The 23,383-nt window shown below is 46.3% G+C and overlaps 1 protein-coding gene across 1 annotated transcript; it reads right to left on the reverse strand.

Annotated features, from left to right (window-relative positions):
* Positions 1–2,192: 2,192 nt before the first annotated feature.
* LOC129342458 (neuropeptide Y receptor type 4-2-like) lies at positions 2,193–3,287 on the reverse strand. Its single transcript, XM_054998237.1, has one exon. The coding sequence runs from the start codon at positions 3,285–3,287 to the stop codon at positions 2,193–2,195; it is 1,095 nt and encodes a 364-aa protein (XP_054854212.1).
* Positions 3,288–23,383: the final 20,096 nt, after the last annotated feature.

Consider the following 23,383-nt stretch of genomic DNA (forward strand, 5'->3'; position numbering starts at 1 on the left):
AGATGCTTGTATCCATCCCAGCCATGCCCCGCTTGAAATCAGGGATGGCCTACTTTCAAGTTGTTTGGAGGCGCTATGTGTGTTTTCCACATTGTATTTTAAAGGCCACAAGTATATTTTGCTGCACCTTCTGAGCCACTCACTCAGGCCCCTAAAAAAGATAGTGCCATTTAACAGCAACAGCTTCCCACTTAGAGCCCATGTGCTCAGGCAGTGCATCATGTAAAGAGACATGCGTTTGTGTATTACACCTGGGTTGGGTACAAAATCACACAGAGAGATGTAATGTTGAAACTCCATCCAGCTCTGTTTCTTATAACATGGCAACCGTTTTCTTTATGAATAAAGTGGTTGGTGAATATTTTACCATATCTCGATTAAAATTTAGGGCACAGATAAAAGGACCACATTCGGTATGCAGACCAATAGGTGTCCATCCCTGCTTTAAATGATAAACTTAAAATGTTAATACCGTTCCAAATAACTGGTATAGAACCACAGTCCTCAACTAGGACAGTGTAAGTGTTCACTGAATCATCCTTTTAATATGGTGCATACAAAGAGTGTTAGAAATTAGATTCTACTCACCTCCACCAATAAATGTGCATTAAATAACTATTGTTAAACACATAATTCTGAAACTGAGGCAGAACTATTAAAGTCAAATTCCTCCAGACTAGATAGTTCAGCATTCATATTACATGGGTTCGTTTTCATGGGAATTCAGGAGTTAAACCCATAAAAATTAATCAGTACATCATTATCTGTTTAAGAGAGCTTTTGAGTGGCACAGAACATTTTGTCATCCAGAGAAGAACAGGACATCTGCTGAAACCCAGGGCTGGGCTGCACTGGGCAGGGAGATATAGCCTGCGTTTAGCAGTACATTTAGGGGTATCAGAGGAGAAAAATAGATACTTGTTTATTATGATGTTTTATCACCACAGTGAGTTTGTGTGTGTGCATGCATGTGTGGAGCATGCCATTTGGATTTTGTGCCTCCTGCACCAAAATGTCTTGGGGCCATGTCTCTTTAAATCTTGCTGCATGTAACTAGCCAATAATCTGCCGTGGAACCTTAGTGCCGGGATCTGTAACAGGTAAACTGTGAGCTACTGGTAGCGCGCAGGTGCTGAAGAGTTGCTTGTGCAGTCCCTAGAAGGCCAAGATCATGAGAAAGAATGTTTTCAACAAGATGAAAAAGACCCAGGAAGGCTCAATCTACTGACCTTATATATCTGTGCCTGTGGTTATGTATAATGTAATTTTAGACACTAGGAATATTCTTCATTACTCAGAAGGAGTTCTCATGAAAGGAATGTTTAGAGACCTCTGCCCTAGTGCATTGGCTTGGAAAAGATCCTCACACACAGGGAGTGAGACCATTTTCACTGGCAGTCCTCGTGCTGCAGTAGCCCTTCAACTCCCCAGTCGTGCTGCTCCTAAGGGTCCCTAAGAAGCAGCATTTCAGAGGGCATTTCAGGCTGCAGCAGGAGCAGAGGGGTGAGGAAGTCACCACCTGTGCATGAAATTTAGAGGGGGTCCAGATAGGGTTGCCAACTCCAGGTTACAAAATTCTTAGAGATTTGGGGGTGGAGCTTGGGGAAGGCAGGGTTTGCTAGAGGAGAAGGACCTCAGCAGGGTATAGTGCCATAGAGTCCACCCTCCAAAGCAGCCATTTTCTCTAGGAGAACTGATAGACATAATCGGGAGATCAGTTGTTATTTCAGGTGATCACCAGGCTGCACCAGAAGGTTGGCAACCCGCAATCCAGCCCATCGTACAGCAGCCTGGAATATGTTCTAGGGTCGTCAGACGGTCCATGCAGCACAGTGGCCAGTGCTGGGCCTCACTGTTGACCCTTCTGAACCTAAATTCTCTAATGAGCTTCCAAAGCTCTTCGGTGGGTATAGGATTGCAGAGATCACAATATGCCAATTCTCCGATAGTCTGGGTGATCCCTATCACCACCATCAATTTCTATACTTGATCTGCAGGCCACCTTCCTCAAAATGAGGCACTCTAACCAATTTCAGATGATCCCTGAAAACAGCATAGTGTGTAGTGGAAGGTGAAAGTACCAAAAGATTTGGAAATTTCTAAACAGCAGAAACATACCCTCCCTCACTCAGTGCTGAAGAAGGAGGTCTACTCTGATTGCTGTTTGAAGGCACTGCATAGGATCCTGGCAGTCAAGCATTGGTTCCCCCACTACGGAGCGAGGCCTTGGAGATCTCAGTGCTGACAGTAGAGAGGGGGAAGCTCTCATACTTGTCCTTCTCGCTACTGCAGCTACAGCGATACAGCAAGGCCTTAACTTCCTTCTGGAAATTGCTGTTGAGGAACCCATAAATGATGGGATTGATGCAAGTAGAAGCCATGGCCATGAGATGGCAGAGGGAGAAGATGAAGTTGTGGTAACACACAGAGATCTTCTCATGGTCCCAGTCATAGAGGGCATTGAAGACTGTGAGGGGAAGCCAACAGGCGGCAAAAGCAACGACAATGCAAGCCAACATGATGTTGACCTTCCTGTGACTGGTGGTCCGGGAACCATCCTTGGCCCGCTCCACCATGTCCTTGCGGCGCTGAAGACGCAAGAAGATACGGAAATAGCAGGCCATGATGAGGATCAGAGGCAGGCAGTACTGGAAAAGGAAGAGGAAGGTGGTGTAGGCCAGGCGGTGATGGTTTGATGGCCAGCTCTCGATGCAGATCATGTGGTCCTTAAAGTTATCAAAGGGGAGGCTGAGGTTCCGAAAGGGCTCCATCAGGATGTTGAAGGAGAGGAAGGGCAATGAAATTAAGCAGGCTACTGCCCAGGTAAGGGCTACAGCGAGATAGGCATGGTTGGCTGCTGGCTTCCACCCGGTAGGGTTAATGATGAGCTGGTGCCTCTCCAGGGCAATCCAGACAAGGGAAAGGATTGAGACAGTGACAGAAATGCACTGGGCAAAGGGGCTGACCTTGCAGAGCGCTTCTCCCAGGATCCAGCGGTCCATCAAGGTGTAGATGACAGTGATGGGCATGCAGACAAGGGACATGAGGATGTCGGAACAGGAGAGGTTGGCAATGAAGATGTTGGTAACATTCCTCATCTCCTTTTGTTGGACAATGACACAGACTAGGCAGAGGTTCCCAATCAGCCCCACGGCAATGACTGTGCTATAGGCCACTATCAGGAAGGTGCTATTCCCCACGGAGTCACTGCTACACTCCTCACTTTCCTCCAGCAGGCTCAGTTGCTCAGAGAAGTTCAAGTAGAGGAGATTCATCAGCTGGTCCATGGCACTGTCCTGCCCTGCAAGGGTAGAAAGACTGTTCTTCTTTGGACTTGGCTCTGAACGATGCTAGCAGCAGGTGTTACCTCTTCACTAAATGTTCAAGTTGCTGTGTTCACCCAGGAACTGGTCCTGCATGAAAGAAGATGCACAGTGATTAGATGGCATTTACAGGACCTCCTGTGCATATATTTTAGTCTTGTGCTTAATGATTCCAGCCTGTTTCAGAGGCTTGGGGTAGATAGCACTGTGTTAACTGAGAATACCAGTCTATACATGGAGTTACCCTACCCTCTGGTTACCATTTCTGGTGAAGATAAGACTTTAGATTTTGGCTGCAATCCTAAGAACTCTTTCCTGGGAGTAAGCCCGACTTAATAAAATGGGACTTACTTCTGAGCAGACTTGCTCAGGATTGTTTTCTTTAACAGCACATTCTTTATGCACGGGGAAGCGCAGCTCTCATTCATTTCAACATCTCAGTCACTAGTACCCTTGGTTTGCCTTGTCTGGTGTTCTGTCAAATTATCCCAGATACACTGTGTGTGTGTGTGTGTGTGTGTGTGTGTTTTCTTTTGCACAATGAAGTTGCAGTTCTTATTTATTTGCTGCAGTGGATCCAGTTGTCTTTCCTTCAAGAAGCGCAATTGTAAAAAGAATGTCATGTTTTTACAGCACTCACAGCAATATTTGGTTACTAGGAAAATACTATTATTTGCTCTCCTCCCCTCCTCCATCCAGCACATCAGCTATGATAATACAGCTCCACTAGTATCTGAGGAAGTAAGCAATAGCTAAATGCTCATGATCTGTACATTTAAAAAATATATTGATTCTTAAAGGTAGAATTAGGTTTTTCAAATAATATGATAACTGCACAAAAGCTAACAGCAAACGTTAGTTCACCAGCCTGTCTGCCTTGCTATAGTCATTTACACAGGAGCAAGCAGGCTCTCTAACTTACCAAGAATATTCTTTGTGGGCCACTGCCTTGTAGAGCTGCTGGCAACCAGGAACAAGCTGGACTTAGGCTTGGACCTAAGGCTTAGTATTGCCAAAGGCTTGGACCTGGCTGATAGGAGCACTTGGCTGGTACTGACATAGAAGGAGGTGACCTGTGATAATCATCACCACATTCAAGGTGTGAACCAAGCAGCCCCTACAGGTCTGACAGCACTTCAGAGACCACTCAGCTCAGCTTACTTCTGGGCTGTTTTACTCCATCATGCATTTATACTTGCAAGGCATCAGAATCCTACAAACAAAAAAAGAGAATAAACTCTATTCCTGGTTGCCTGGACGCCAGGAGGAGATTCTCACTCATCACAGGTGAGCAGCTATTTACAAAGCTATGGAATATGGATGCATAAATGTCACCAGTATCTACTGGGGAGTCTACAGCAGCAAGTAGTAAAAGCTTTCTCTCCTCCTCAGACCTTTATGCCTGTTGCCTTGTATATTGCAGTGGAAAAGAGCAAGAGTCCAGTAGGACCTATAAGACTTAACAAAATGTGTGGTCTGTGGCTCACAAAAGCTCATACCCTACCACACATTTTGTTAATCTTATAGGTGCTACTGGACTCTTGCTCTTTTCCACTGCTACAGACATGCTAACACAGCTACCCATCTTGAACTATTGTCTTGTATGTAGTTTTCAAAACTTTCATTAATTTCTACTTAACCAGCTGAGACATTGCCTCAGCACCATTTAAGTGCAGGATGTCCCTCCCCCCCCCATTTTTTTCAGAGAACAAAGTTTCTTTCTCTTTGCAGCAGAAATGCCCCCACCGTTCTGTGGAGCCTTACCTCCTGCTTAAACACTCTTCATTCAAAGGTTGTATATGCCCCTCTCCAGCACTGCAGTAGACATCCCAACCCCCTTTAAGCTGCAAAGGGCTATTCCTCCATCCTCTTCTAGGATGACTCTTAAATTTGCATCCAGTGGCTTCAAACGGGCAAAAGAAAGAATGGGTGGATGCAAAAAGTACACTTTTGGGCATGACACCGTGCTGGTGCTGAAGTGCTGCCTTGTAACTGACTGGCCTTGGAGTCCCTTGTCTCCACCCCATGCCCTCTGCCAACCAGTGTCCAGATGGGTATATCGCTGGGTGGCAGATCTCAGAGGCTCTTAAAACCGATGTTTTCCGGAGAGGACTCGCCCCTCAGCAAAGCCCCAGTTTTAGAAACTGAAGAGCTTTGGAAGAAGCTGGGCACCCCCTCCCTAAGGAGAAATACGGACCATACATATTACATAACTTGTAGAGATGTTGCCACAGTAGGAAGAGCGGTCAAGAAACTGGGCACCCAAACGAATGGCCAGATGGCTGGCTGGGTGGCCCAGTGCTCCGACAGACGATGCGCCCCTCCACAAACGCACGCACCCATCACTCACCTAAGACCCCGGATTAGCTCCCCACACAGGGCGTGACATCAGGGCCAGACCGGGCTCTCCGGCTCTCTGTGTCTCTCTTGCTCCCTCCCAGACGGATCTGCTTTGAACGCTGCTGCTGCTGCTGCTACTTCTACCGCACACCCTCCTGGTGCACGTGAATGCGCCTGCCAGCGCCGGGTCCCTCCTTCCCCTTCCACTCCCCCGGAGCTCCAGATCGGGGAAAGGGGGGCGAGGGACCAGCAGAAGGGACGCCTGGAGAATGAACAGGGCCCCCCTCCGCAGCTCCACCCCTGTGAGGAGAGGGGCCGGCTGGGGCGCCTGCCCCAGGCTCTGGCAGGGAGGGGGTGTCGCACGTGGGTACCACTCCCACCCCCCCAGCCCCGCCAGGCCAGCCGCGCTTCAGGCTCCCAAGGGGAGGGGACGACGGAGCGGATGCTGCATGCGGGGGCGGCCCTGGCGTCCAGCCCTGGCGAGGCTCCCCCGCACCGGCACGTAGCCGGAGGTTTCGCAGGAGGGAGATCGTTTTCCGAGTGGCGACTGGCCGCTGCGTGCGAGTCAAGCAGTCTGTCGCGTCTATCTTTCAGCCAAAATGATGGGGATAAAGGGGGGGGGTACTCTCTGCGCCTGAAACGAAAAACCAGATGCAGACCAAATGCTCCTGGCTGCTTGGCAAGGCCCGACAGAAGTCTCCTTCCCCCAGGCATGAAGAGTGGCCTGGGAGCTTCTTCCTCAGGCGCAACTTCATACCATGGCACTGTGTGCAAGCGGGTCTTTCCACTGCTGTCCTTCAGGGAGGATTGGATGTGCTCATTCTGCAGTGGTACTTCTGCTGCTACTGCCCCTTTCCCTGTCTCCCTCCCTACCCCCATGCTTGCAAACGGCAACTTACCTGTTTACAGGTGACCCACGCATACATGCTCATGGCTTCGTGTCTTCTGGCAGTTCACACGTGCATCTGAATGGAGTGATTTCTCCTTGCTGGACACGCCTGTGGAGACATGTGGTTGAAAGACCGGGTCAGCTCTAGTTGCAGAGAAGCACTTTGGAGACTCATAGATATCACTGGACTTTAAGCACCTGCGGCAAACTCTCCAACTGATATCAACTGAACTTAGAAATGCTTACCTTTAGATGTGGTGCCCTTTTTTGTCTGAGATTATGTAAAATGCCATAAAAGAGCTATGTTTCATTCAGATGCACCACTGCAATGCTGCAGTCAGTGAGGGTAGATGTTATGTGATGCTTTCTGATAGCTGTAAAAGGTAGCTTGGCTGTGGCTATTTTTGGTGGGGAAGACTCAGCAAAGGAAAAGAGTTTAGTCCTTAGCCATCTTACACTCCCCATTAATACCCCAACTCCAGTATTTGTAAAAGAAAAAAGCTACCAGGGAAAAGGGGCATCGGGGCTGCTCATTCTGCCCCAAGTATTGCACATGTGCAGGCAGGACTTTGGTTTGCTTTACATTCTTGACTTCACAGCTGAAATGTGTGAACTGTCTCCACTGAAAAGTGTTGTGTTTGCAGTAAGGTGCAGCAACAGGGAATCTTTCTGCAGTGCTCTTGATCTTCAATGGCTGCTTTCAGCATGCAGAAAATAAGGCACAGAAAAATAGCCAGTCCTGCAGCCCCTGAGCAAAGCTCATCCATGAGTGATAATTCTTAGCATCGTGTTGTGCTTTAGGGAATTAAGTGCAATCCACATATATTATCTCAGCTACAATGTCCCCATAAGGTGAGTCAGTATTACTATCCCCATATTGTTAACAGGAGACTGAGGCATTGTTTGGAGGCAGGCAAGAGTTATTTGGGGAATTGCAGGTGGTGGTTTGAAAGAGGGATTGCCGATCATGGTGGGAGTGTTGCTCTCACTTTTGCCTCATGTAAACTGATTGTGCAAGCTTTAGTATTGTTTCAAAAAAACTGTTTCCCAACAGAAAAGCAGTATAAAAGAGATACGTTTGTATATCCTGAGGAGCAAAACACATTTAAATTTCATCTGTCTTTTAAAACTGTTGTCTATCTCAGAACATAAGGTGGTAACAGACTTTGATCTTTCTGCACCTTTGAAGGTTAGGGAAGCAGAACAGGAAGGGGGTGTTTAACCCTTTCTCCTTTGCTGGTTTCTGGATTTAAATCACACTCTCAATGCTGCTATTTTTAAAATACAGGTACCATATATGTATGTTCTTAGCATGGGGATGCTAGCTATGGCAACAGTCCCTGGCATTGATATCAAGTGTTCAAAGCACTCCTTCAATGATTCCACTAGTTCTGCTAAGCTTTTACTAGCTACAGCTCCTGGTCCTATCAGCTGTTTGATGTGCAAATATTAAGAGGAGGGGATGATGCTTAGCTTCATGTCATAAAAAGCCGATAGGCAGATCCAAATGTGTTTAATGGAACAGCAGTAAGCCAGGCCACTTTTTATTGTGAGATGGCAACCCTGTATTCTCACTACTCCGTACGTCAGTGGTGCCTAGTATTATTATCAGGGCTTTTTTTTTCAGGGGGAACGGAGTTCTGGAACCTCTTGAAAATGGTCACGTGGCTGGTGGCCCCGCCCCCTGATCTCCAGACAGAGGGGAGTTTAGATTGCCCTCCGGAGGGCAATCTAAACTCCCCTCTGTCTGGAGATCAGGGGGCGGGGCCACCAGCCATGTGACCATTTGCTCTGAGGGCAACCCACTGAGTTCCACCACCTCTTTTCCCAGAAAAAAAGCCCTGATTATTATCATCCCTTCAATGTAGGTATGCGTGGAAAGGAGCTTGTTTTAAGCTTAAGGCAGTCTGCATGAGTTTGGGAAATCCCACTTATAGATCCTTGGGACCCCAGTAAGGTTGCCAACTGGCAAATATCCTGTCCCTTTCGTAGAGGTTTAATATTTAGTTTAAGGTTTTTACAGTAAATAACATCACTTGATAATTGCTAAAGATCAAACTGATATCAAAGGGACGGCCAGTTTAAAGGTTGGCAACCCTAGACCCCAGTTCTTATGGGGGGAGACAGTGTAAATGTGAGCAAGGAGCCACAATGCCTGCTATGCTGTGAAAAGGAAGTTGCAGCCACCTGCGGAATGGCATGGGGCCTGAGATATGGAAGGAATTTCCTGCCATTCTCTGAGCTGGGGGAAGCCCAGCAGGTAAAGGATGCAGCTTGACCAGGAAATACATTGCCAGCTGGAGAACTGAGAGATTTCTGCAGGGGGGCTTCGTGTTTCCAGCAGCCCTACTGGGATGCAGGAGAGAGCACAAGCAGTATGCCAATGAGAAAACCACAACAAGCTCTTTTGTAAAGAGGGCAGATATCCTAGTCTTGAAGGAAATAGACCAGGGGTCTATTTCCTACCTGCAGGTAGTGAGCTACTACCAGTAGCTTACAACTGCTGCAGACTAGCTCAGGCATCCCCTAGAAAACCCAGGAAAAGATTGTGAGGAGATCTGCTCTGTTTTGTAGGATTTTTTTCTTGGTCTGCTTAGCTGATGGCTTCATTTCTGGTACTCTTCCTAGTCTGTGTTCTGTTTCTAGGATAGGACAAAACTTGGAAACATGCCTAGAGGGGAGGAAGTAACTCAGGATACGTTTTCATTGCTCAGAAGTAGCTGTCGTTAAGCAAAGGGGTTGGTGACCCCCTGAAATAAATGTTGCTGATTTGGGAGGGATCCAGGGTTTGGAGGCTTGAGCAAGAAACTGGTATCGCCCTGAGAGCGCAAGAGCATTCTTTGATGGCACCCATAGCAAATTTGACCCAATTGTTGACTAAGTATTGTTGCAGAGTAGAAAATTTGCACAGCAGATAAAGAATCACAGACACGTGAGTTTAGCTTCTAAAATGTTTACTACATATGGGGAAAATAATAAAGGGTACATTGGAGATAAAATAAAGAAGAGCTAATTTAGTTCCTACATCCTTACATCCTGGAGATAACGGTCTAACTGGAGAGCAATGGTGTTCTGAGTAAAGGAAAAAATGTCAATTGCCCCCCAATAAACCTGGTCAGCCAATAATCACTCCTAGATCTGTTCATTAAGCATGCAACTCCCCTTTTACCCTGGTGGGAAGAACAACTCCACATCTAACTGGTCTTATGCAAACTAGTTGTCTCTAACTAAACACAAATTAACTCTTTCATGACTAAAGAGAATGACACTTGTAAAAATTCCAACACCAATGTTGTCCAATCTATTGGTAAATTAACCGAAGGGAAAGCTTTACTTGTTTAACGGTGGGGACCTAAGGCAATCATTGGGGCTGAGACTTAAAGCACTCTTCTTTGCTTTCTCAAGCTACTGGTGTTCTGGAACGTTATTGTAATAAAGAATGAAAGCAAAAAATTATTAACGAAGACATTTCCTCCTCCGTGGGAGCTTCTGTTGATTCAGTGATATGTTATCTCATGCTTCCTTCGTTATCTTGAAATTTGGATATATATGCAAATCGGAACCAGTCGATTCACTGATTAAAAGGCAGATGATTAACCAGTTAAATATTATATAATTGGTTGATGCCCCTAATCTAGGTTTGAGGCCTGGAGCATTTAGCTTTATGAAGTGCATGGAAATATGTGTGTGTACGGAAAAGAGGTCAATTTCTAGGCTTCTGGCACTGGGAACTATAGGGGTGGGTTCCCCCTGGCCTGAATGGTATTCCCAAAGGGCAGGCCTTTGCTGTGTCCGGTTTCAGTGGCTGGCTGTAATTCACTCTTATGAGCAGAAACACAGTGTTGTCACTACCCCTCCCAGGCCAGACTTGGCAACAGAAGATGACCAGGATGGGCCAGAGACCACCCTGGGGGAAGACCAGGAGGCTCAGGGGACACACAACACCCCTGGACCCCCTCCAGACCCAGGGTCTCTTCCGGACCCAAAGCCCCTTGGATCCCAAGGCCTCTGACAAAAGACCTGTTCTTGAAGGCTTAGCTCCAAACGATGCTGCCAACATGCCAGACTCCAAGCAGCCAGCCTCCTGCTTTGTAGGGCCAGACCCCAGACTATCAGACCCCAGGTTTTCTCTCCACCCAACAGGAGCAGTGGAGATGGCAGGCCCATGAGGAGACAGTTCAGTGACAATGAAGTGCCAGGCTGGCAGCCTGTGTTCCAGTTACTGAGTCAGATCAGTGCTTAAGTGCAGAGAGCGCTCCACAGGATCTGGGCTCGATTAAGCCTTGGACAGATGAAGCCCAGGACTGGATGGGACCTTTTGCACTTGTTCAGCCAATTTGTATAGCTAGCTTACTCCTGTGCTAACTGTGAGTGTGGACCAGGCACCCAGCTACCGAGACTGCTTAAGCCCTTTTAACCTGGACAACAACTGTGTTTCTGTGAGGTCAAAATTTGCACATCACCTAGGGTAGCCAACTTCTAGGTGAGGCCTCTCAGAATTATAACTGATCTCCAGACTACAGAGATCAGGTTCCCCGGAGGAAATGTCAGTTTCAGAATGTCAGTGGACTCTGTGGCATTATACCTGGCTGAGGTCCTTCCTTTCCCCAAAACTCCCACTTCCCAGGCTCCACCCCCAAATCTCCAAGAATTTCCCAACCTGGAGCTGGCAACCCTACCATTATCCCTTTCTCTGGGTGGCCTGAACTTCACGAACTAGTGACCATGGGAGAAGTGCAATGCATCTCAGGGTGGAGACCACATACAGCACCACAAGGGGACCCAACTAAATCCAGACTTCTCCACACATAACAACCATCATAATAACATGCATTTTTTGCTAGCTCATAATAAATACAGGTCATACTGCCAGGTTGTATTAGAGAGAAAAGTGCAAACGTTCTGGAAGAAAAGAGGTTAATGCATTTTCAACAGGAACTAGCAGAAGATAACTTCATTTTAGCACATCAGTGAGCCAAATATCAAGATACTAGTCAGATGAATTAGCTAGAGAGACGTCATCGCCATATAGAATAAATTTGGCTGATTTAAACGTGCAAGAGGGTTTTTTTTATCCTCTTTAATTGAGGGAAATTGATGTGTTTTTCCCCTTTGATGGAATGAGTCACTCTGGATTTATTTCCTTTTCATTCCCTTTTTGTCTCATTAGCACGATAAATGCTGTTTTCAGAATGGCTTGGTCAGATCAGATCAACGATCCAACCGGTCAGTATCTTGCTTCCTGCGCAATTATCAGAGCCAATCATTCCGAATCAGGTGTCAAACCCCTCCTAGTGGACATCCATGAATGTGACCCTGGCAATCTTGGTTCCATTTCCACATTTTTGAAACTACAATAAAATCTTATGGGTTCACTGTTCTCTGTGGCATGAAACTTACAATCCATTGCAAGGAGAATTATTTCTAGTGGTTTGTGCCCCATGGGATAGATGTCTCCCTCCGTAGCACCCATAATGGCACCTGCAATTTCTTACTTGAAATCGCTGCATGAGATTTTCTGCTTCACTGCACTGACTTGTTCAGGTACCTTCTGCCATATTTCTAGTTAGAATTTCAAGGAGAAACACGTGCTGAAATGGAAAAATGCCGTTAGAGCCATGAAACTGAACAGTTGTGTCCTAGCCTCCTTTCAGCAAGACAAGGTTTTCTGGGGCACCTGTTCATATCTTGCACTGCATCTCCACAAAGTACCACCTCTCCCACAGACTATTTGGGTTGCTTACTCTAACTATGTCACATGTATGTGGCACAGTATTTAAAATGCTTCACAAACATTAACAAAATAGGCGGTACCCAAGACTGGATACAATGAACTCCATCAGAAAGCTACAAGAGCCAAATCAAATAGAAAATGATTCCTTCTATCCTCCATACGAATTGTCTGTTGTTATTACTATTTACACACACAACCCATATTTGCAAGAACATTTAAAAAACAAATAGCCAGAAAAGTTGTGCACCGCCTCTCCCCACCCCCAACCCTTTCTCATCCCCTCCAAAGGGCTTCTGATCTCACTAGATTATTGTTGCGTGCATGGCAGATCATTTCAAGGGTGTTAGGAAACTAGGGGGAAAACCTGCATAGAAAAGTAACGAAACTATCATCGATGTGCAGAAACTCGCAAGGACCAAGCGTCACTTCTCTGGGCCCATATAAACTTCTAACAACCTCAGCACAATCTCGTGAGTAATGTAAGAAAAAATATTTTATATTTCTGTTTTAAACTTAAGTCATGATAATAAGCTTGCAACTCACCTGTCCCTAGACTGCCCAAACTTGCAAAACCTAGTCAGGTGTGTCTGTTTTCACCCCCCCCCTTTCTCCTGCTTAGGCCCAATGACAAAGTGGGCTTTACACAGAAATGCCACAGACCTCTTGTCCTGTATGCCCCCTTCCCCATTTGCAACTGTTTCCCTCTGTTCCCATATGTGTGCATGTGTGTCTCCCCATTAACTGAGAATAACATTTCATACAATGGACAAAGTGGGCTCTGGTCCTACCAAAGCTTGTGCCACAATAAATGGATTCATTTACAAGGTGACACCGGACTCTTGGTTGCATTTGCTACAATTGAGTAACCGGGCTTCTCCTCTAGAATACATATCAGTGTGTAAGATGCCTTAGATGTATGGATAGTTTCAGGTGGGTAGCTGTGTTAATCTGCAGTCGCGGAGCAAGATCTGGGTCCAACAGCGTCTTAAAGACCAACTATATTTCCAAGATAGTAAAAAGTCCAGTAGCACCTTTAAGACTGTATGCCCCCTTAAAGAGGCTACTGGACTTTTTACTATTTTGCAACTACAGACTAACACAGCTAACTTCTCTAGCACCTTAAAAACCAAAAAGATTTTCAGAGTATAAGCTTTAGAGAGTCCTGTAGAGAGTTCACTGAGAGTCTTTAAGGTACTACTGGACTCAAATCTTTAGGTGTATAGATGTCTCTGGAAAGCAAGCCTCAGTTAGAACCCATCTGACACCAACTGGCTTTGCAGATTGCACATGGTTTTTAGAACATACTTGTGGGAGGACATCTGGGATCCCAGATTTTCTGGGAACTTGAGTCTTGGCATGATTGCCTGCTTGGAGGTCTGGCCTGATCAACAAGAAGAGGAAGGGATAGACAAAGGCCCTGGCATGAGGTTGAATGCGTTTCTCTCTAGAAATCCAAACTCTTTTTTTTTTTAGAAAATTTTTATTAGGTAAGAATATTAATATACAACTTTCAAATAGCATCTCATTATCCTTTCCTCCACCCTTTCCCTCCCCCCCTTTTCCAAGACTTCCAACAGCTTTCCAACCCTATAGCCTAATCTATTCCTAATCTGTCCCCTTTTTCTATGACTCCTTATCTCATGTTTACTTACTCTTTTATTCAACTAAGCCCTATCTATTAACTTCAAAAATATTGTTATAAATTTAAAATCTATTATCTATTACTTTATATTAGCTCCACATATATTTTGATTTAAACTAACTAACAGTTGGATAAAATCCAAACTCTTTTTCAGTTCCAGAGCTGAGGCACTCCAAAGCCAGAATGAGGCGATGCAGGGTTATTGTGAACTGTTGCCTATGCCACCGTCACTGAACCGAAGACACTGTGGTATTTCAAAACCTGTAGGCCGATGTTTTTCAAATAACTTTCCAGAGAGCCCTGAGGCTCCCTAAGGTGCTTTATCAGTTTTTTCCTCAGTGATATCAGCTATGGTGAACAAGCTTCCCAGAAAACAGCACTATCCTACAGGAAACTTTAATAATAACAACATTTGATTTGTATACCGCCCTTCAGAATGACTTAACACCCACTTCAGGGCAGTTTACAAAGTATGTTATTATTATCCCCACAACAACAATCACTCTGTGAACTGGGTGGAGCCAGTGGTGTAGTGTGGCTTTAGGGCGCCCGGGGCAGTGACAGTCTCTCCCGTGTGTGTGCTTTGCACGCACGCTCCCAGGCCTACATGATGACATCACTTCCAGTGACAGCATCACGTAAGATACGGCTGTGCTGCGCCCCGCCCCCCACCGCAGCGAGCTTGGCCGGTTCAGCATCCGGCCGCACACGGGCAACACAGCCGCTCTCTGATTGACTCCGATTGGCTGGAAAAGGGTCAATCAATATTTTAAAAATATTCCTTTATAGTTAAAATTTATAAATATGTAATTTTGAATGTTTTATGGTTTTTAAACTGGTATTAACTGTTTAATGTAATTTTAATTTGTATGTTGGTTGTAATCTGCCCTGAGCCTGCTGTTGTGGGAAGGGCGAATATAAATCAAATATAAATAATAAAATAAAATATACAATACTGGCAACAAGGATGGAATGCAAAGGCAGGTAGACAGCGCCGCAATGCCGAGAGCTAAATCACAACCCAAAGCTAATACACAGCTGCCCCATCGCGATTCACTGACAGTGAATCATGGCCTCCAAGGGCCATTTTGAACCTTTTGACTCAACGTCCAAGGACTGGGAGGCATACATCACGAGGTTCAAGTTCTACCTTGAGGCAAACAAGGTCACAGATGCAGACCTCCAGAGGGCAACCTTCTTCAGCGTCTGTGGGCAGTCCACTTTTGACATAGCCCAGGCATTCATGGCGCCGGCTCAGCTCCAAGCTACAGCATTCAACATCATCAAAGACCGGCTCCAAGATCACTTCTTGCCACAGCTGTCAGAGATCACCAGCCGACACGCTTTCTACAAGCGGGACCAAGCCCAGGGCGAATCAGTGACCATTTTTGTTACAGCTCTCTGGCAAGCGGTACAACGATGCAACTTCACTGACCTGGAGATTGCGCTCCGAGATTGACTAGTGTGTGGTCTGTGGGACAAGAAGCTGGGGTCCTGCAGGGCATTCTGGAAGCCAATTGGATCCATAAGTCTCTGTGGGCAAGCATACATTTGCTCACTGCCCTTGCAGGGGTCAGGGTGGCATATCCAACTGACCTTCAAAACCGAGTGGTCTGACCATGGCACCGGCTCTATCATATTCAGAACCACATCCAACCTCGCACCAAAGATCAAATCCAGCGTGTGTCATGTTCTGACTATGTTTCATGTATGGTTTAACCAAAGAGACTCCATTTTAATCCTGTCAGTGTTTTAAGTGCTTCTTTTGCAGGTGGCAAGCAGCTCAGTAGAAGATTTCTCAGAGAAGAGGAATGCTATGACTACAACCTTTCCAGTCTTGGGAAGCTTTCATTTTCTCAGCCTTGGGCCGTTTGTTTTGAGAACTGTGGGGGAGGATGAGGCCTGCAGGGGTTTGCTATTCTGTACCTTAGCCTTTGCCTGTCATTCGTAACAATACTCGTGTATCAGCCAAGATCTTAGTATCTTGGATAGTGGACTATAATGGTTGTTTATATTCAGTAAATCTTTTGAAATCAATGGATCCTTGTCTCATTGCAAAAGGTAGTCTGGATTGCAACTTTTAGCAAGCCACTGTCTGACAGCGTGTGGCCTGCTTTATGTGTAGGGGCCGATACAAATTGGGAAAGTCCTAGTGATGCCATGGCTGACACCAGGTCCGCAGCCTGAACTGAGGTGTCATCGTCTACGTGGACATTGTAGTCCCCCAGCACAATCAGCTTGGGGTACTCCAAGGCCCACCTCGCTACTACCTCCAACAGGCGCAACAGGGTATCTGTTGGTGCGCTGGGCAGTCGGCACACCAAGCAAATAGCCAAACTTTCCTTGGCACTCCACACTAGTCCCACACAGTCAATGCCAGAGATCTCGGGGACGGGGAGCGACTTGAAGGAGAAAGCCTCTTGAATAAGAATTGCCACCTCTCTCCCCCGACCTCCCGTTTGGGACTGATGGAGGACTGAGTACCCCGGGAAGGGGGGGGTCAGTTCTCCCAAGGCAACCATTTCACCCTCCGTCATGGACACCAGGTCCATATTTGCCACTGCAAAAGTATCTTCCAGGGTTTTGGTCTTATTATTTATGGACCTGGCATTGTACAACATCAGTGTTAAAGGGGGGGAGGTTAATTTCCTAGCTCCAACCCCCACGTGTCTCAAGATGGTACGTAGGTTAGAAAATCTCTGTGACTTTCTCAACTCAAACCATGTCCCACCGCTATATCTCCCACGTCTCCAGAGGACTGGGATCCCTGGCTCCCTCCTGGCCGCCACCCCTACATCCACTGTCATTTTACAACAAAATCCCAGCAACAACAACAAAGAAATAGCACTGGCTCTAATCCACTATATTTTGAATGATGACAGCCAAAAATATTCACCGCTCCATGTAATGGGTGGCTTATAAATCCAGGGGTAAATTTAATTTCCATAGTCAAATAAAATTTTAATTCCATACAATTTGACCCCAAACACCCCACCCCCATTTCCTTCTAATTCCAAACCTTGATTCTGACACTACCACTCAATTTCATAATTTTCCAATTTGTAGCAGGAAAATTTATATATATATATATATATATATATATATATATATATATATATATATATATATATATATATATATATATATATATATCAGTTTATAAATAGATCAGTACTGTTAGTCTTATAGGTGCTACTGGACTCTTGCTCTTTTCTACTACTCTCTCCCTGGGTCCTCTGTGGGTCTGTGTGATCCATGTGCACTCAATCAAGCCCCAAGTGTCTGGGGCCCAATTCAGACAAGACTGCAGTATTCGAGAAGAATGGGGCTTCAACCTCCTCCCCATCCTGTGTCATTTTCCTGACTGAAATGTGTGTAAAAAACCAGTGGGTGTTGTATTTGCCTCTTTGGGGGCTTAGCAAGAACTGATGGGGCACATGAAGGTTTCCCCAATGTGACAAATAGTGCACCTCCAGGGCTATTTCAGGTTGGGAAAACAGCATGAGGTCTTGCTGTGACAAATGCAACTCTTTCTCTATTTCTTCTATGCTGTTTCCAGGGAGAATAAACAATTGCTACGCAGTTCAATTGCCACCTCTGTCATTAAAGACACACGTGCTGGATTCTTTGTTAATATGAGAAAAAGGGAGGGACCCAAGTGCTGTTGGCCTTTTGTGTGTGTGTGCTCTGCCAGGTTACCAATAACAATAACAATGACAATAACAATAATGTGCTATCAAATCACAGTCAACTTATGGAAACCCTTCATGGGGTTTTCAAGGCAAGAGATGAGCAGAGGTGGTTTGCCATTCCCTTTCTTCTGCATAGCAACTCTGGTCTTCCTTGTTGGTTTCCCATCCAAATATTAACCAGGGCCAGCCCTGCTTAGCAGCCAGACTCTGACAAATTTATACCAGTCTGGGCTATTCAGGCTGTTAGAGGGGATGTGTGTAAAAAGCCAGCAAATTCTGTATTGTGCCAAAATCCACCTATAATCTGCAAAGCCCCAACCCTGCATATTCACTCACACTCCACCCCGAATCCACCAGATCCTGCCTCAGCTGCCACACAAAACTTCCGTTTGAAGGATATGTTACCTTTACTTACAATAACATTGTGTCTGTACATAGCACACTACAGCAATAATTTCTAAACTGTAGAACATGAGAAAACTGCTACTGTGCCACAAGAAATGCATTAATTAAATCAATAAAATGCCCCAAGAGCACAACACAAATAACATCCACCCAAAGATAAGGCTGCCTGTCATGTCTCTGCATGCATCTTCGAACCATTCTCTTTCTAATCAGTGTCCACTGGAGAATTCTACTGCTGTCTATCTGCTCTTAGTGTGACTGCATTATTCAGGTATTCCTGCAGCAGAAACAGCAGCAGCAGCAGCAGCACCCATCCCAGAGGAGGCTGTATGTTGCATCTCTGTATGGGTCACTGGCCAGTGCTTGTCTTCTTCCATTCAGAAGGCACGCTCAGAACATTAATTTATGCATGAAGATAAGGTGTGGATGGCCAGGAAATCCAGTTTCTGTGCCAGCATTTCTGTGTCCGTAGGGCTAATAGCGATTTCAAGGAGGAGGTAGTTATGATCAGGAAAATGGCACCAGAGAAAGCGTTAAACACCCTCTCCACATGATGTTGCCTGAGCAAACTGTCAGTTTCCCCACAGATTTATTTAAGAGTTGGGGAGTCCAATTGCACAGCCTACACCTCATGTATCACTTGGCCCTGAGTCTGGTCTTTGGCTGTGTCTACAGCACAGCTTTGCTCTCCTTTCTTGTGCATGAGGAGAGTTTATGTAACGTTTCCATCCACAGCTAATGAGAACAAAACACAGCTCCCTTTCCGGAGGGAGAAGCCAATCTGATTGCGGTGTGAAGATTGCCAGAGCTACCTGGCATAATTCATTCAGCTCCTTTCCTCAGTTCGCTTTCCAGAGGCATCATTAAACCCCAAGGAGCCAGGAGTTCATTCTCTCATCCCTTCACTTTGCGAGGGAACACAACCCTACCAAGGCACAAGGAAGAGTTTTTCTGCACGGTCCTCTAAAGAGACACCAAAGCAGGGCAGAGTCATGCTTAGCTTCCAAGGATACTGCTAGGCTGTGGACTACGATGCAGAGAAGGCTGGGGATTCAAGCTATACTGTGCTGGAAGAAGACCTACTCCTCACAGGAAGTAATATTCAGAAATTAAACAGTGCTTTTGAATGTTCAACGATCCTTGCATATGTTATCTTGGAATCTTTCCAACAAACTTGCAAAGCAGGCCAGGACTATTACTGTTGCAGCAGGGGCAGGGGCCAGTGGTGTGTACTTGAGGCTGACCAAGGGCCAATTCACACGTTACAAGTCCGCATGTACTGTGAACAGTTGGATTCTGAGAGCCTCTCATTTTTAGGCATGTGTGGATCTGATTTGGGCTGGAACCATTCTCAGCCTGAATTGGGCCCAAGGATCCACTACTGGCCTGTTGCAGAAACTTACATGTATTGATGGCGGCATTTGAGTTTTCCTCAATGGGGTAAACTGTCTCCCTTAGGCCATTTTAGGCTGGGAAGACAGTGGTCCTGTTCTGAATCAGGCCCTTGTGCATCCAGGAACTGAGTTTCTTGCACGCAGGGCTTTTTTTCTGGGAAAAGAGGTGGTGGAACTCTGGTGGAACTCAGGACTGCACAATGATGTCACTTTGAGTCAGCTGGAACAAGGGGGGTAGTTTAAAAGTTTAAATTGCCTTTGGTGAAAATGGTCACATGGCCGGTGGCCCCGCCCTCTGCTCTCCAGACAGAGGGGAGTTTAGATTGCCCTCCATGCTGCTGCGCGGAGGGCAATCTAAACTCTGTCTGGAGATCAGGGGCGGGGCCACAGCCATGTGACCATTTTCAAGAGGTGCCGGAACTCCGTTCCACCGTGTTCCTGCTGAAAAAAAGCCCTGCCTGCATGGAACTTCAGGTGCACATCCGATCCAAAGTCCTAGCCATATCCATAATTTGACTTTTTAACATGAGGGCTCAGAGTGGTTTGCCTGATGGCTTGAAAACAGGACTGCCTGAATCAGAGCTCAGTCTTTTAGTCACTCGGCTGCTCCAGCTCAAAGTGGAGTCCCCCACCCCAGGTGGGACTGGTGCGCACAGCTCCTACGTGGCAGGAAGGGACCCTGTTTTACATGGGAACGATGAACAGATAAACTGCAGCAAGCTCCAACAGTCCTCCCTCCTACCTAGATGATAGATCAGGCATCTAGAACAGTGACTGGCATATATCAGATTTTCACAAGCCCCAACCCAGAGCCAGAGCTGGCCTGCAACATTATCTGCATGGTTTCCCCTCTTTCCCACTAACGAACATGAGCCATAAACCACTGTGGGGAGGTGTGCATGCACACACATGTGTATTCTCCTGACCAAGCCTTGTTGGAATGAATGGGGAGTGGAGAAATGGTGGGAAAGTTCTGAAAGGAAGACGAGAAGAAGAGGCTGGGGGTGCATGTGCAGGAAGATGGGGAGGGGCACAGGATGATTAAATCTGAGCCAAACCTCAGGGACTTGTCACTTAGCAACTGTGCAGATCTAAGATGCCAAATGTGGGTTGCATTGCCGAAAGCATCTAAATTAAGCACAAAGCAAGGAAATTTGGTGTGTGTGTGTGTGGGGGGGGGTAGTTGTCAGCACCTCACCAGACGCCTTGCTGGCAGTGGGATGGAGGGGGTCCCAAGGGGGCGGGGAAGCTGGTTATTCATCTTCGTTCTTCTGTGCCTCCACACATGGGACTGCGCAGGCGCAGGCCAGCCGCCGGAGAATTTTCTAGAGCTTCCAAGGCTCCGAAGGGGCCGTCTGTCGCGCGCCTCAGCGACCGTCTTCCCGCCCAAACGGTCACGTGATCCTACAGCGACCAACGGCCCCTTCCCTCAGTTCTCTTCTTGCCACCTCAACCAAGCAGAATGTTGGGAAAGCTATTCCCTATTGATAGGCAAGCTGGCAGGTATGTATCCGTAAGGACGGTCTTGTGAGATTTAACCTAAAGGCCCACCCAGTCCAGCAGTCTTTTCCCCACAACAGCCAGCCAGATCCTAGTGGGAATGCATTAGCAGAAAGAACTCTGCTCCACATTCCAGTTACCCTGTGACTGCAAGCTCATTCTGGCCTAAGGTCACTGGGGAGCAGCGCTGCCTCCATCCCAGCAACAACATCAGCCAGCAATTGGATGCCACTGCCTGTCCCCAATGCCCCACTTGGTTCTAAGCTCCACTCTGCTGAAGGCAGAGCCTTTCCTTCTTTTATGGACAATGCTTGCCACCACCGTCAAGGATTCAGTTTTAATTGACAAACTACTTTCGGGAGACAATGTTTTGTCTGAAAGGCTGGATGAAATATAATTCATAAATAAGAGGTACAAGTTGGGTGGGGGGCATACATGGCTGGGAACTCCCCACCACCAACTCAGACCTTCCTCTCCACCATACTATATGCTCTTAGGAGCTCAAACAGGCCAATTTCCCCATTCTCCCTCTATTTTTGGTTCCCCTCTCCTTTAAAAAATGCTCAACTGCTCTGGACAACATTCCCTGTCTCCTGGAGAGCAGCAAGTCCACTAAGTCTTCATCAGACCAATTTTCTTTTGGGAGTAGGTGGGTACTTTTTATTTACAAAGCAATGTTTTTCTGCGTATTTGAGGAGTGTCCCCACACACCTCAAACTAGCAGAAATCCTTAGCTTGTGTCTTTGTGGGCCCCTTTTTGCTATCCTACTTATAGTTTGCTATCAGAAAGCGCGCTGCCTCTGAACATAGAGGTTTTTTAATGGCAAATAATCACAGATATATCTGTCCATGGATGTATCTTATCCTTACAGAGATTTATACTACAAAACCTTATGGGGTTAACCAAAATTTCACATTTTGCAACAAACTACTTCCATTTGCTTGGTTGGGATATACTGCAGGTCAGTTTCCTGGGCTGGATATAGTGGATCATTTCCAAATAATGTGCATGTAGCTACTTTCTAAGCTGATCATATGGTCCCATGCATGTATACCAATGGTGGTGTGGAAATTCCTTCCTCAAGGTGAGACCCTGTAGAGCTGTGCTATGTGAGCACAATACTAGATCCCAGTGGACAGGTGCAATTGCATGGGTTCTTCTCACCAGATCCTTGCTCTCCCTTCTGGTCAGGTGATAATCATGTGGGCAAGTCCAGTCAGGTTAGTTGACCGATGGTTATCACTACTCACAAGTAAGCACAAGCTTAGGTGCCCTTAAAAGAAAGCAAATTCATGGAGGATAGGTCTCCCAATAAAGGTAAAGGTAGTCCCCTGTGCAAGTACCAAGTCATTACTGACCCGGGGGGTGGGGGTGGGGTGTTGCATGACGTTTTCTTGGCAGACTTTTTGTTATGGGGTGGTTTGCTGTTGCCTTCCCCAGTCATCTACACTTTACCCCCAGGAAACTGGGTACTCATTTTACCGACCTCAGAAGGATGGAAGTCAACCTTGAGCCGGCTACCTGAACCTGGCTTCCGCTGGGATCGAACTCAGGTCATGAGCAGAGCTTGGGCTGCAGTACTGCAGCTTACCACTAGGGTTGCCAATACTAGGTTAGAAAATTCCTAGCGATCTGGGATAGAGTCTCAGGAGGCCAAGGTTTGAGGAGGGGGGGGGGCTCAGGTATAAAGCCATAGGAGTCCACCATCCAAAGCAGCCATTTTCTCCAGGGGAACTGATCTCTGTAGTTTGAAGGTCAGTTGTCATTCTGGGAGATCTCCAGGTCCCACCTGGAGGCTGGCAACCGTATGCCCCCAGTGATACCTAAATGGTGTCTCCATGTTCAGAGACAGTGTACTTTTGAATATCAGTTATTGAGGGTACATGCTGTGGGAAATGGGAGGACATTTGTTGTATTTATACCCAGCTTGTGAAATTGTGGGATCTGGACAAGATGGCTCCTTGGTCTGGCTCAGCTAGGCAAGTCTTACAGAAGTTGCATTTAAAATCTCTTCTACTTCCTTGCTCCCTTTACATTCTGCTGATGGAAGAGCTCTGTGTAGCTTATAACCTTGAATATTTCTAGTCTAATCTAAAAGGAAAGGGAGATGGTCAAACTTAAGACTTCTAGCACCATCTTGTGGTCAGACAAGAACTGATAAATTAATATTCCCTAAACAGGGTAAGAGCTAATTTTCATATGAAGGTTGTCTGTATCTTATTATTTTATTTATACCCTACCTGTGTCCCAAGTGGCTCACACCATTCTCCTCTCTTCCATTTTATTCTCACAACAACCCAGTGATGTAGGTTAGGTCAAGAGGGTGTGATTGGCCCAAGAATGCTTCCTTGGCAGAGTAGGGATTTGAACCTGGGTCTCCCAGATCCTAGTCTGACCCTCCTACCACTACACCATGTTGGCTCTTGATAATTTTTAACTTCTGTCATTTGTAACTTCAGAGAT

This window comes from Eublepharis macularius, chromosome 14 (genome assembly GCF_028583425.1).
Source record: "Eublepharis macularius isolate TG4126 chromosome 14, MPM_Emac_v1.0, whole genome shotgun sequence".
NCBI classification, from domain to species: domain Eukaryota; kingdom Metazoa; phylum Chordata; class Lepidosauria; order Squamata; family Eublepharidae; genus Eublepharis; species Eublepharis macularius.